The following is a 15,455-nucleotide window of genomic DNA, read 5'->3' as shown; positions in this document are numbered from 1 at the left end:
GCATGTCATGGGATCCTGGCGACAGATGGGACCCTCTGTTCCTCTCAGAATGGAGTCGCCTATGATGAGTACCCAGCGTTTTTTCTTCCAGGTCAACTTGCCTCCTTCAGCCCGATCTATGCGTAGAGCGACTTCCTTAACAGAGGTTTCCTCCTCACTTTCCTCTTACTCCAGTGTCGCCAGGGCCTCATACCTGTTCCCCAGCTGGACTGGAGAAGCTCGTACTGCGCCACCATGAGCAGCCCTGGCTCTGGAGGGGACCTTCTGCCATTCTGCTGCGGAGGGTACCTCCTGGGGCTCTTCTTCCTTTGGTGCTTGGCCCTGCAGGGAAAGGAAATAACCATCAATTTTATCCTCTGCCTCCCTGATTCCCTTCAGCCTGCTAACCTCCTCCTGGAGCTCCCTCACCTGCCCCTCCAAGGCCCTAAGACGGGCGCCTGCGGGACAGGTGTGGGGACCCCCATTCCCTGGCCCCCCGCCCCGGCCCATCTTCATTAATAGTCTGGAAGATGGGATGGACTGCACCCTCATCAAGTTTTGAGGATGACACCTACCGGGATGGGGGGGTGTAGTTGACGGATTGGATTGGAATAGGATTCGGAGTGATGTAAACAAATTGGAGGACTGGGCCAAAGGAAATCTCATGAGGTTCAAGAAGGACAAGTGCAAGTCCTGCACTTGGGATAGAAGAATCCCATGCACTGCTACAGCCTGGGGACTGACTGGCTAAGTAGCAGCTCTGCAGAAAAGGACTTGGGGGTTTCAGTGGGTAATAAGATGAATATGAGTCAGCAGTGTGCCTTTGTTGCCAAGAAGGCTAACAGCATACTGGGCTACATTAGTAGGATCATTACCGGGAAATGGAGGGAAGTGATTATTCTGCACTGGTGAGGCCACATCTGGAGTATTGTGCCCAGTTTTGCCCCCACCCTCCCACTATAGAAAGGATGTGGACAAGTTGGAGAGAGTCCAGGAGAAAGCAATGAAAATGGTTCATGGGCTGGGACAGATGACTTAAGGAGAGTCTGGGAACTGGGTTTATTTAGTTTAGAGAAGAGAAGACAAAGGGGATTTGATCCCAACTACCTGAAGGGAGGTTCCAAAGAGAATGGAGCTAGACTATTCTCAGTGATGGCAGAACAAGGAGCAATGGTCTCAAGTTGCAACAAGGGAGATGTAGGCTGAATATTAGGAAAAACTTTCTCACTAGGAAGGTGATGAAGCACTGGAACAAATTATTTGGAGCAGTTGTGGAATTTCTGTCCTTGGAGATTTTTAAGGCTCGGCTTGGCAAAGCCCTGTTTAGAATGAACTAGTTGGGGATGGTCCTGCTTTGTGCAGGGGGTTGTATTAGATGACCCAAATTTAGGGTTGGAGTTCCCTTCCAACCCTAATTTTCTATGATTCTATAATAGCAGTAAAACCATGTATATTAAAAAAGAACCACACGTGACTTAAATGGGACCAGGTTTTTGTTCAGTGATAAAAGTTCTGTTGACTTTTAAATGGACCAGGGTTTCATTCTGAGTTCAGAATGGTGTGGTTAGAATGTCTGTCTTTTATTGTTATGTCAAATGCCATGTTTATAATACAAATGCACTCTTTGTATACAGTAACTAAGAATGAAATCCTGTCATGTCATGGAGTATATTCACATATAGAAAATAGTAACATTCCATTGCCGACAGGGTCCTACAAAGAAATTCAGTGCACCTGGTTTGGGATCCATGGAACAGATCTTTGCTGTGTCCACCAAATACAGCTTTTAATGGACTTGGGTGATTTATTCATTAATTAGGTTTTGGGTTTTTATTATAATTCATGTGTGGGGAGCAGCGGAGGTTGCTACTCAAGCTTTTAGGAAGGTCAGTAGCTCACTGGTGAAGGAGTTGAAGTTTGCAAGTTAAGCTCTAGGCATGGATATCGTGATATTATGATTGGCTAAATTAGCTGCTGTTAGTTTTATATGTGTACCTATATTTATCAGAAAAATTGGGCAGGAATTAATTCAAGATGTTATATGAAAAAAATATTATAATATGAAATTAAAATGTTGTAGATGTTTATCTTAAACTATTCGATGAGTAAATTGATGTGCTGGTCCTCTCCAAGTTTTTTAATCAGAAACTAATAATAAAAATATATATTTAAATAGGACTATCGGCTAACTTCTGAAAGCCTAACTTTTTTCACTTTTTCTTTCCCTTCAGATCTTCATTGTTCTCCATGTAATCAACTCTCCTTGTGACTTACAAACTTTGGAAATAGCCAAAATGAAGCTAAAGCATACCATCAATCCTGTTCTTCTTCATTTCATAAACTTTATAATCTTGTTGTATTCACTTATAACATATATTCCATGGTACATACTATCTGGCTCAAGACAAGCTATTGCAAAATCAAAGCAAATTAAAGCTAAACCTGTGAATAACCAGCCTGGTAGTGCATACAGATCTGTTAACAGCATGCATTGCTTAGCTTCAGTTTTATATCCTGGATGTGATACGCTTGACAAAGTTTTCAAGTATGCTAAAACTAAATTCAAGGACAAGACGCTCCTGGGAACAAGGGAAGTCTTGAAAGAGGAAGATGAAATCCAGCCTTCTGGAAAAGTTTTTAAAAAGGTAAGTTATTTCATTGTCTACCTTCAGTAACTTTTTAAAAATCAATAATGGCTGTTCTTTTCTGCAGTAGTTCCATGTGGGTGATAGGTATTTTGAAGAACTAAGGTTTTTTTCACATTAAAAAAAGACATTCTTTTCTTTAGTTCTTTCCATGCCTACTTAATCTAAGTCTTCTAATTCCCTGTTCTTTCATTAATCACTGTTTAAGAACAATCTAAAACCTCTTTGTGCATTCTTGAGTTAGATACTCTCATTTATGGCTGTAGCCAAACAGAAAAAAGCAGTAGTGAAATCACTGTACATAAATATTTTCTGAATTCTTTAAATTTTTATTTGGTAAAAATCTTGAGATGGAGAAGAAAAAGTATGGGGAATGAGTTCAAATTTTGTATTGGGATCTTTAAAGTCAGTGAACAATATTACTCCTGTAAATTTTCATAGTATAATATGTGGACATACTACCAACCAGAAATGGTGCCTTTATTGGATGCTTTGTCGGTAAAGCATAAATGAATGGGTCATGGTGAAGTTTACTGAGAATTTTGTTTGCAAAGGGCTGTAGGTTTGCGATAACAGATATGAATTGGAACGACTTTATTTTTCATGAAGTCTTATAGAAGGTGAACTATAGATTCTTAACAAATAGTCATTTACTCTGCAAGTACATCTTGAATGTCTCTGAGTAAGAGGATATTTCTGTACAGCAGGACTTTTGTAGTTTCCAGGGTGGACTTGATTCAAATCGAATTGATTTCAGTCACAATTTAAATCACTGGTCAGGAAGTCTCAATTTTAATCATTGTTCTATTCATCATCTTCAAAGTCTCTTCTTCCTGAGAAGGAGTGCTTTTCATGATGTTTCATTCAGGCAACCAGGCCTTGCATTTCTTTGTTGCACTGTTTCCATTTTGCACGCATACCTGTCTTACCCACAGGTAGAGGAACTTCATTAAAATATTCCCAAACGGAGTCCCTCTTACGGCCTGGCAAGCCTGCTGCCATGATAGAAGGGAAAACCTACCATTCTATTCCCTCGCTAGATCTCAAATCAGCAGAAAGGCTATACTTGGAAACTTATCCCTCAAGGCTTCTGGAATATTCTGTTCAAAAGGTTTCTATTTTATTTCTTCTGCCCTTCCCTCCTTGCACTTATCCCCATAGTCCTCTTCTTTGGCCAGGTCTATTCTACCCCCAGCAATCCTCTATTCATTTAACTCGAGGGAAGTGGGACATGTTTCAGCCTTCTTTGGTCAGTGTACCCCTAGCAGCTGGGTGAGAAGTGGGGAGTCCCTGGGTGCATAGGCTCTGGAATGGAGTGGGCTGCCCAGGCCATGGCCTGATCAACTTTTAGCAAGTTAATTATATAACCCACAAACACGCAGTTGTCATTCTGGTTAAAACTGTATATCAATTTTTTAAAATTACATAGCTAGCTGAATTAACGTGTTAAAAGTTGGTCAGGCCATGGCCTGGGTGGCCCACCCCATTCTACAGCTTATGCCTCAGTGGCCCATCAAGTCGGGGGAGAGGGGGGTCCCTCGGTGGGCGTTCAGTGCGTGAAACTAGAAGTGCTGCAGCAAAACCCAGTGAGGCCGGGGTGGTTTCATGCTGCTTTTCTGAGGCAGTGCAGTGACTCCATCCTGTGCTCCCCATCCTGGCTGGGAGAGTGGCGGAAGGGCAGAGCCCTTGCTCTCAGCACCTTCCACCTGGAGCGCAGCCCGTGCTCTGCATGCTCCATGCAGATCCAGGGCATGTGCTCCACCCCCTCCCCATGCTCTCCCGGACCTGTGGCACAGCGGCAGGAGCTGCCCCACCCCATCCCTGCATCCTTCTACCCCAGCTGGGAGCTTGCCCCAGCCACAATCTCTCCCTTGCTGTGGGGTGTTGATCTGCCCCCTCATGCCCCTTCCCTCCACCCCACTACACCAGACTTAGCAACTGGATGCAGCTGTGTCGAGCGTCGTAAAGGTGAAATCTGCATTGGAACCTTTGAAACAGGGTGTCAGTTTACAAACGTTGTGAATGCTGTTTGTCGTAACTCAGTTGTAAGTTGAGGACTGCCTGTAATCCCTATTCCATGATGATAGCTTTGATCTTTAACATATTTTAAATTATAACTACCCTTACATAGATTTTTTTTTTTAAAAAAAAGCATCTTAACAAAAAAAATCAAATAATACAATTAAATTTAAAAAAAATCAGATTTTAACTTATTTTGCTTTTAAATTGTTGAATTTTATCCACCCTTGTAATTTCTTAAATCCAGGTTTCTAATGATTACTGTTGTTTTGGTGGACATAGCAAATATGCTGCTGCATAGAGCGAGAAGCAAGTCGAGTCGTATTTCCTTCAGTGTTTTACATTTATTTTAACTGTGTAATATGACTTTGGAAAAAGTATTAAACACTGCTCCCCCTTCCCTGATGTATGCTCCACTGGGGTTAATGTCAAATGTGATGTCATCAGGCAAGCACATGCCGGCATGATGTTCTGATCAGGAACAGGTAGTATGTTGTGGAGGACTTCCAGGAAGAGTAGAAAGGTATATAAAGATTAGTTCTGAGGGAGGTATAACAGATTCCTCACTTGAAAAAAAAATTTTTGAGTGCTAATAAGGATGTATTAAAGAGATAAAATTTGTAATATATTAATACATATATTTAAAACACACATGGGTATGTTCCCCATGTCATATACAAATGTTAGTGGATAAATATTAGTTTTTATTTAGATGTCCTCTGCTGAGGAACTCCAGCTGGTGACTTAAAGTTCTTCGTCACTCCTGGTGATAATATTCCAGTAAGAGGGAAATACTGTACAAAATTGTGTGTTCATAAAGAACAGGTACATAAAATTTCTCTTAATATGGAACTCCCAATTTCATTTGACTAAAGAAATGAAGACAAGTTTAGCATGTATGCAAAAACACTTCTGAATATGGGTTAACATTTTGTTTACCAGTTTTGGTGTTTTTTTTGTTAATAGCATAACTAGTAGCATGCAAGTAAGTCTATACATGTAAGTATCTTCAAGGTATTGTGAGGCTGAGAACTTGAGACTGACTTCAATTTTCTTTTCTATGACTCTTGAATGAATTGTGGAATTTTAGTTAAGTTTGAGAAGACTGTTTTTAGATAGTGCTACATTTAATGCTGTACTCCTTTGTTCCACATGGTAGCATTATTGCATCAGTTTGCTTTCAAACTCCTTAGCCTTTTCATCTCAGGATAAAAAATGTTGTGTTGTCTAAATGTTTGACAAAATATTTAGCAAACAGAACTTTAGACCCTAAAATTTTACCATGTGATTTGCTCATTTTTATCATTTGTTTAGCTGAACTCCCACTTTAAATTAGCTGAGTGTTTTGACTGTAAAGTTTATCAGTAAAGTAGGAATTGATTTGCATCCTTTTTTGGGAGTGAGATTTGCATCCTTTTTGGGGGAGGTCAGTCCTATGGGTCACATCTGTCACGCAGAGTTGTGTTATCTAGGCATGGAGCTCCCCACAGGTCAGGAAACATGGCATCAGGATTAGTGGCAGTAGCATTAATTGCTGCAGCTTTGGGATTAATGGCAATTAACACTGCCACTGCTCCCCTGCTGCCAAATTCTTAGATCCATGGAGAGCCCTGCAGGCTGGATGATGGCTCTGTGGTCTGGATCTGGCCCATGAGCTATATTTTGGTCACAACTCTGTAGAGTATATATTCTAAGAATTGCCCTGTTCTAAGAATTGTTTTATTCTTCAAGTATTGAGCTGATGGAAAATATGTGTAAAACAATGTCTTTTACTTATTTTCCAAGGTACTGATCCCCTTGAACAGATTTATTATTGCAAGGGTTCTCAAACTTTGTGATACTATGACCCTGAGCTCTGGATGGTGGCAGCGGGGGATGGGGAGCTTGCACACAGCAGCTGTTGCTGTCATTTACCACTCTGTACCGCTGCCGCGCACTGCTTCCCTGTGCCACTATGCGTACCCCCTGGGAAGGTTGTGGCCCCCTTTTAAATTGCTCATGACCCTCCAGGGGGTCAGGACCCACAGTTCGAGAACCCCAATACTGTTGGATCTCAGTGCCTTTTGGATCATTTTACATTCATATAACTTATTCTTCAGCATCTAGTTTTTGGTAAAGATATTCTCGCACTGCTTCTTCAATGCAACAGTCTTGAAATTCGTAAGTAATTCTTTACTTTTATTAATACAGTGCTTTTTTTCCACTCAGCTAATACTACTTACAGTATCACTTCTTAAGAAATAATTTGCCTAAGGTCATTTGCTCAGTGAGTGGCAGATGCAAGAATAAAATCCAGTGTCACCTGTGTATTGGACCAGACTGTCTGCCGGGGTCATTTTACTTTTGCAAGTGGTGGCATGATGAGTTAGTCTCCTTTTTTGAAGTACAACTGGTCTAGTGGAAGTCGGGCCCTCTTCTGATTTTGCTATTTGAGTGTACAGATATCCTTTGAATACTCCAGCACCAACGTCTCCTTTTTAGACGCGATGATTAGTATCCAGAATGATAAAATACAGACCACTTTATACAAAAAACCTGCAGGCCAACATGCATAGCTGCACAGAACCAGTAATCACCCTAGACACATCGAGAAAACTGTGATATACAGCTAAACCCTAAGATACCATCGAATTTGCACTGAGGAGAACACCCAGGATTGCCACCTCACCAATCTTAAAAAGGCTTTCAACCAACAAGGACACTCCTCCAGAGAGATTGCATGTTTGAAAAAGGCACCCAGATACTTTGTGAAGAATTGCTGCAGTACAGAAGGAAACCCCCCCACGAATTGCACGCTGCTGGTTATGACTTATCATCCCTCTCTCGAACCCATATGGAAAATCCTCAAACAATTGCAACCCATATTAAAAAGACACCCAATTCTTAAAGAGATCTTCCTAGCACCACACATCCTAGCCTTGAAACAAGCAGACGAACCTTGATAACATCACCAGAAACAAACTTCCTTAGGTCAAGAACACACCGAATGGATCCAGACCATGCCATGACAAGAAATGCAAAACCTGCCAACACATCTCCACCTCCCCCACAATTACTACACCCCACAACAGAACCGTCAGCATTCCTGGATCTTACAGCTGCACCTCCAGAAATGTAATTGTTGCAGGGCACTGAGGTGCCTGCTCCTTTAAGAGCAGAAACTGCTTAGGGAGAGGGCCCTTAGACCCAGACAGAAGCCTCACAGGTGCAGGTTACTATGGCAACAGGCTGAGTGAATTAGCATGCACCTGCATCTGGTCAGCTGACCAGAAGAAGGCAGGGCCCTGGGCACGTATAAACCCCACGGCTGAGACCAGCAGGAGTTAGTTCTCTTTCAGCAGCCAAAGGGGAGGGAGCCTCCAGGGAGAAATCGCCCAGAGACAGTGGCTGTCTGATATGCTGCACTTAGGGCTAATGGGGTTCCAGGAGCTCAACAGGTACCCTGGCCTACAAGGCACTTAGTGCTGGGGGGAAGCTTGACATTTTAAAGGGACAGAACACCCTGAACTGTTTATATTATGTTGTAGCTCGGGGGCTCATATCTAGGTTGCTGTTTTACTGGTGGATTGGGCTGAGGCTATTGGGGAAGGAGGAGGCCTTATTGGGGGCCCACTATGGTGTGGGGACCCCAGCGCCAGAGAGAGCGCAGCAACATGGGAGGTAAGCAGACCCCAGCGCCAGAGAGCGCACAGTGATGAGTGCTGTGGAGAGCTCAATGCCAGGGGGGCACAGAGACATGGTTGTAGAGAGCCCAGCACCAGGGGGTGCAGAGAGAGACAAGATGTAAATGCCGTCTGCGAGGGTTGGGGTGCAGTAAAGGGGTGGTTTGGAGCTACGCGTCTAGCCCATAAGGCTGAGGGTGTCCCGTGAGGCGTCCATTTTGGAGTGGAACCCATAGGGTTCAGTGCGTCCATCAGAACTGTGTCCAAGTACACACTCAAGGGCAGCCTCCCTATTTATTATAAGTACATCAAGACATGGCAGGAGAAAAAAAGGGTGCCCCTTGGGCAAGATTGGCATGGTCACAGAGCCCTAGGGGCGTCACAGCCATCCCCGGGGACCCCATCCCATGACAGTAATATATCTCATCCAATGCACCAAATGCCCCGATGGAAAATACATAGAATAGATCAAATAACAGCTGTGCACCAGAATGAATGCACACTGGAAATCTAGCAAAGACCAGAATACCCATTTACCTATGGGGAACATTTCTCACAAGAAAACCACTCTCTCTCTCCAATTTCTGTTCTAATCCTCAAAGGAAGCTTACAAAACACTTCTCAGAGATGAACCTGTGAACTTTACTTCATGAATCTCTTGAATACAAAAAATCATGGACTAAATATATGGACATTAGATTTATGACACATTATAACCTGCCTAACATCTGACTCCCCGAGTACCTCCCCACTGTGTAACTGCTACATTCATCCCCCTTCTCCCCGCTATCAAGCCTGTCTATCACCCACTGACTCCTCAATTTACACCTTCACTGACTGCCTATCTTACATGCATACCAGCCCAGCCTCTGGCTTCTTTACTTTTCATTCCATCTAGGAAGCGCACACACCAACTGCAGAGGCTTCCTCAGCCTGATGAAGGGTTTTTAAACTTGAAAACTTAACAGTTTTTTTTCCCCCCAACTATTTAAATTGGTCTAATAAAAGAATACCATATTCACCCAAAGAACCTTGTCTGCCTATGTCCTGAGACCAACACGGCGACAACCTATACCCTAGATATCCCTGATTAATTGAAGAAATATTGAGTATTATGCTACTGTTGAAAACTCAGCTTGGAAATCATAGTCTGAAAGATTCTACAATTTCAAATACCCAAGGGGAATATAAATGAAATACATTAGCAAATGTGGATATTTTCTCCCTTTTTGTGTAGTTTTTTTTTGCACTTGGCAGTGCTTTATATTGGCCTTCTTCCTTATCTGGCTGAATCAGAATTAGAAGGCCAAGCAAGGGTCCAAGCAAATTCTGCATCTATGGAAGGGCTATTCCTGAACCATCACTGTTACATCTGTCCAGCCTCTTGAAAAACACCACCACTATCTTGATGGAGGCTCCAGTCGTTCTAAGCAGAATGTTGCATTGTCCTATAATTCCATGTCTTGCATACAATGCTTCTGTTAATATAGCCCTAGAGTGCACTTGATTTTTTATTTTTTTCTTGCATCAGGATCACATTACTGACTCATGTTGTATTTGATATGCAGCAGAAACTTTGGATCCTTTTTATCAGTATTATTGCCAACTTGGGTATCTCTCTTAACAAATTTTTTGCATTTGATTTTTCGTTCCTTGCATACATTTGTCTTTGAATTTCATTTGTTTTGCTTATCTCAGTTCTTCATTTTTATCAAGATCACTTTGAATTTTAATTCCATCCTGCATCCCCTCCCAGTTTTTGGAATAATCTCCAAATCAGTAATTTACACTGTATCTCTGGATCTAAGACATTAATCAAAAGGATTAAAATAGCAAATGGCCATTGATGGCTAGAAAAATGGCATTTAGAGGTTTGTTTTTGGAAACTGGCTTATAGGTAAAGTTAGGTATGCATTAGAATAATGTTCCAGGGCCTGTTTATGACAGTTTCATTAAGGTCTGCTGTGTCTGATACAGGCAAGTAGCAAACAGACACATGGGCTGTGAAATTAAAGATGCACCACAGTGTTCCATAGTGTGAAATAAGGTGGCACCAGGTCTGTGCCCAATTGCAGAGCCCTTGAGATTTCCAGTTTTGTGGAAACAGACTAAATTAGAAGGACACCGGTAAAGCCCAAATTAGCATGTGTGCATGTGTTGGGTTTGTAAAACAAAGGAATTTTTGCTGATAGGACAGAACATGGACAGTATGACAGTCACAGAGACCAGGTGGCGATGGCCAGAGATGAAGAGTCATTAGGAGGGGAAAAGAATACAAAAGAAGGGAGTTCAGAGCAGCAAAGGGTCCCAAAGAGGGGAACCCGAGGCCGCTATGGACAGAGGGCATACCACCAGCCTGTCTCACCTGCCTCACTGGGAGGGAGTAGGCCTCGGCCTCCAACCTCCAGGCTACTGACATCTGACATTCAAGAGAGAACCTCATGGTGAAGCTCGCATACTGGCTAGATGTACCTTTCCTCTGATGACAGCTCTAGGACTGGTAGGTATAGAAGTGTTTGCATTATTACCTGCTGTCACTGTGTATCAATAAAATTCACCTGTTATCAAACGGAAAGGTCATGGTCAGTCTGATGGTTTTGGGTCTGCCCAGAACAAGGTATCTGGGTCATAAATCCAGTGCTAACAGCCATGGGCTCATAACAGACACTGCTGGAGCCCCACTTGACATCTCTGACGTTAATCCATTAATAGTTAGTTATTTTTAATTATGATTATTTACACAACTATATATTTATCTAATGCTAACTTCTTCAAATGTCAATAGGAGAGCAGTCTAATCTTTATTTTTTATACTTATAAATCTTGAGGACAGATGCAAATTTAGTGGAAAACAATTTAATTGGAAAAAATAAAAAATAGGTTGTAATTTTAAGTAATATTTTGTAATAAAAATTAAAGGAAAGTCTGTTTAACTACAGTAAAAGCTCTGTTATCCGGCATCCCCTGGGAAAGGGGGATGCTGGATTACAAAATATGCCAGTTAATTGAGCAGCCCGAACAGGCGTCCTTGCCTGTTCGGGCCGCCGCTTCTCCCGCCGCGTCCGGGGCATTACCGCCCCTCCCACATGCCCTGCAGGCCCTTCTGGACAGGGATGTGGGCCCTGCACAGCCTGTTATGACCCTGAGCCGTGGGGGCTCGGCAGCTCAGGCTGCTTTGCCTTGGGCCGTGGGGGCTCAGAGAAACCGGAAGTGCCACCCACGGTGGGCAGTTCCGGTTTCACTTCACCTTACAAGCCAGTACGCTGGCTTGTAAGGTGCTGGTTAACGGAACTTTTACTGTAATTCTATTCATGACCAAGAAATGAATTTGGGCTGTGGGAATGACATTTTTGGGTTGCTGTTCCTTATTTTGTACCACACAAATAAACAGTCCAAAATTTAGAAGAACAAAACTGCAGTCTTTATACTGCTTCTGAAATGTAAATTGGATTTTATCATTTGAGTTTACAGTACAGCAAGCATGAAATCCTGAACTCATTAAAAGTTAATAACAAAATTTTCTTTGACTTCAGTACAGCCTGGATATCATCTCGGTAATCTTTTCATAGAGCTTAAAAGATTTTCCTGAAAGGAGACCAGAGAGAATAAACGATGCTATGTTTGATAAAAGGTTTTATCAGTAAAAGTATGGGATTGCCTAGTTACATTTCACCAGTGTGAAATAACGTATATAGATCTTCCATCCAAAACGAATGCCAGAAACATTAGCATACTGCGGGGTGTCCAGTGCCAGTGAAGTACAGTTTTATGAGTGTGCTACGCAATTTTCATAAGTTTTACAGAGGGATTCATTTTATTTCATTTTCAGTGTACTCTAGACATTCACTACTTTGACCAAAATGTGGTGTGCATGCACCCAAGCTAGCTTTAAAATAATTAACTTTGGTATTGGTAGTAGTGCACCTGTAGCAGTTTGGGCTGGCTGAAAAATCCACCTAAGAATCTGGGTAAACATCTGCATGGCTGCTCTGTAACTCCATACTATATTGGCTAGATTGCTGATTTGAATATAACTACATTATACTTCAGTTGCTGGTGCAGACATATCCTTAGATAATATTAGTGTCTTTGCAGAGAACCCCAAATAGCTAACAGTTGTAGAAATAAGGCAAGGCAGAGCAGCTCCTTATAGACAAGCTAATTCACAGAGGCATAAGCTTTCATAAGAAACAGTTTACATTATAGGTGTGGATAGGTTATACCAGGTACTTTTCAGGACTAGAAATAAAGGTAGGGTAGTGTGCTAAGTTAGTGACAGTATCCCATCAGTATGCTGCTGTGGGAGTAGCATATTGTGATGGCAATTTTATCATCTTTTTTTTATAACATTTTAATTTTTCCAAGGTAAAATAAAATTCAAAGAAGAGAGTTTAAATAAAGATTTGAAGGACAAAAAATAATTTTCAGTAGTATACATTGGACTTAAGTGAGAAAAAAATGGCAGACTGAGCTTTTTGAATATCCAATATTTAAACTGGTGAAGAAAAAATGAGTATATTGTACAGTAGTAAATGGTACCTACCAAAAGTTCTCATAGGCCAGCCCGTGGCAGACTCCATTTCCCAGCAGCCCCTGCCTGTGTCACTGTGGCCAGTTTCTGTGGAAACCCTGGAAGGGTGGGGCTGTGACAGCATGGGGCTGCAGTTTCTATGGAGACGAGCGCAAGCAGCGCTTGCAGGAGTGCACAGGCAGCGGATCTCAGTTCTGCCCTGGCTCCAGACCACACCACAGAATCCCAGCCCCAGAGCAACTCCCTGTCCAGCCATGCGCCCTATCAGCAGCACTGCTTGGGCCGGTCTTCATGGAAACCCCAGCCCCACACTGTCATGGCTCTGCCCCTCCCAGGGTTTCCATGGAAACCAGCTGCAGTGACACAGGCAGGGGCTCCCGAGAAATGGAGTATGGCTGCCTGTCAGACCTGCCATTTTACCCACCCCTGCTTTAAGGTAAGATTATACTCTAGAAAAGTGCTGTAACAGATCAGCTAGGAATGTAACATTTGTGTCTGTGATTTCCAAATGAAATGTGCGTAGTTCATAAAAGAACAGTATATTTTGAGTACGGTATATTTTCAAGTATCTTTTTAGCTCTATAGGCCCCATAAGTTCTGAAAGATAAGCTGAGTTCTCAGGCATTATTGCTAGTAAAGAGCCACTAGAATCCATATTTTGCTTTCATTGCCAACTCACTGAATTAGCCTTTAGCTAGAGTTATACCTTTGCAATGCAGTTTTTGGGGGTTTGTTTGTTTTTAATTTAGCAAATGGGGATTTATTTGAATAGTGCTAAATACAGCACGCATGTGTTTGGGAGAGATGAGTAGTTTCAAACTCCTTTAAATGGTGGTAACAAGTATTTATGAAGAAAACAGGATTTTTGTTGTTTTCCTTTGTTTACTGTTTAATAGTAGCATCCAACTCCTTCTGCAACTGTGGTTGTGAAAGCAAACAAGATGTTAGGATGTGTAAGGAACAAAATGAAGAATAATAAGGAAAAATAATGCTGTTATGATCAATGATACAGCTTTGTCATGTATTGGCCACCCTATTTAAAAATTTTAGAAATACAAATGGTTCTGAGAAATGTGACTAGAAGGGTTAGGGTTATGGGAAACTCAACAGAGAGATGAGATTGGATTTATTTACATTAGACAGGAGAGGAATAAGGATGGATATCACAGAAATGTGTCAAATGTTTTGTAGAAGTTAGATTTGGAGTTTCTTTTCTTCTAGGACTGTGTGAAACAACACCGTTTCGACTTCTGTTTCGCCATTTCTATGGGACAGTGTTTTGTTTAGAGTTTCATTTAGTTTCAAACGCACTGTTCCATTTTGTTTCGTCAAGACTTTTGCTTTTTCGACATTTTGCTTATAGGCTATAATTGGGAAGCACATAACCGCCTATAACTTGGTCATTTCTTGCCTGATTCCGGTGAAACTTGCAGGGATGGGAGCCCCTTCTGAGGCCATGAAGTCTGTCAAGTTTCAAGGAGATTGAGGTGCAGTTTCCCAGAAACCCCTTCACCTAAGCCTTGAAAGCCAAACTTGTCACGTGTATGTGTTAAGGTGCAGCAGGGTGAAAACTGCAGGCATGGTAGCCCCTGATGAAGCCATGAAGCCTGCCAGCTTTAAAGGAGTTAGTTGGAGGGGTTTCTGGGAAACTGCACTTCAAACTGTTCAGAGCAAAACTCGTGTCACTTGTAGGTGTGAAGACGCAGAGAAAGCTCAGTTCAAACAGTGGTTTTTATGCTGTTTTTCTGTCCCTCCCCCAGAGCATTGGGATTGGAAGGGACCTCGGGAAAGGATCACAGTCACTGGCCAGCTACCCATGTTAATATCAGAGCAGTACTTTCCACTCCCCCGCCCCCTCGCTTTAGTTTCTCTTTAGGTGCAGGCAAGCCCAGCTTTGAAACTTGAAATGTCTTGAAACTTTCAAAATGTTTTGACTTTCTCATTTCATTTTGAGGCTGTTTCAAAGCCTTTCGTTTCGATGATGCTGTTTCAAGCTTGAAATGAGTCGAAACAGTGTTGAAACGAAACAGCCAGTGAAATTTTGCACAGCCCTATTTTCTTCCTGTTTCATAACAGGAAGAAGGAGATGCTCAGTGAAATGTAAGAAGTGAAAAATTAAAGACCGGTAAAAACATGTTTTTCACACACTGCATAATTAAATCACTGCAGGATGTTACAGAGGCAAACACTTTGAGATTTTTGTAAAAAGGTGGACTTTTACATACATAACATAAATTTCCAAAGTTTCAGAACTTGATACTAAGATAATTTTTGCAAGCAAGACAAAAATATGCACTTTAAGGTTTAAATCCGTCTTAATTGTTAACTCACATGGAGAAAAATCTAAAATAGAGTATAAATTAATATGTCTCTGCCGTAATTGTGTTCTCTATGGAGTGAAATGAGAAAACATCCAAGCAGCTTTTATGATTCTAATATAATTATCTCTGGAAAATTTATTAAGTATTTATTTAAAATATTTCACAGGCCGACTAGGCACTGTGAGTGTATCAGCCATGAGGCTGCTGGGTTTGGGATTGAGGAGGCAAGTTGGGAGTGAATTAAGGCAAATTTAGTGCCAACACCTACACAGTCAAATGGGTCACCAACTGGCTGGAG

The 15,455-nt window shown here is 41.9% G+C and overlaps 1 protein-coding gene across 1 annotated transcript in view; it reads left to right on the top strand.

The window, feature by feature from the left end:
* Positions 1 to 15,455, top strand: part of ACSL3 (acyl-CoA synthetase long-chain family member 3) — a 116,450-nt gene that overhangs the window by 20,542 nt on the left and 80,453 nt on the right. The window contains exon 3 of the mRNA XM_019503655.1: positions 2,211 to 2,624. Within this exon, the coding sequence (XP_019359200.1) occupies positions 2,274 to 2,624 (351 nt within the window). The 5' untranslated portion in view covers positions 2,211 to 2,273. The remainder of the gene's footprint in view (positions 1 to 2,210; positions 2,625 to 15,455) is intronic.

This window comes from Gavialis gangeticus, unplaced genomic scaffold (assembly GCF_001723915.1).
Source record: "Gavialis gangeticus isolate Ggan-Ray unplaced genomic scaffold, GavGan_comp1, whole genome shotgun sequence".
NCBI classification, from domain to species: domain Eukaryota; kingdom Metazoa; phylum Chordata; order Crocodylia; family Gavialidae; genus Gavialis; species Gavialis gangeticus.
This window is presented reverse-complemented; position numbering and strand designations above follow the sequence as displayed.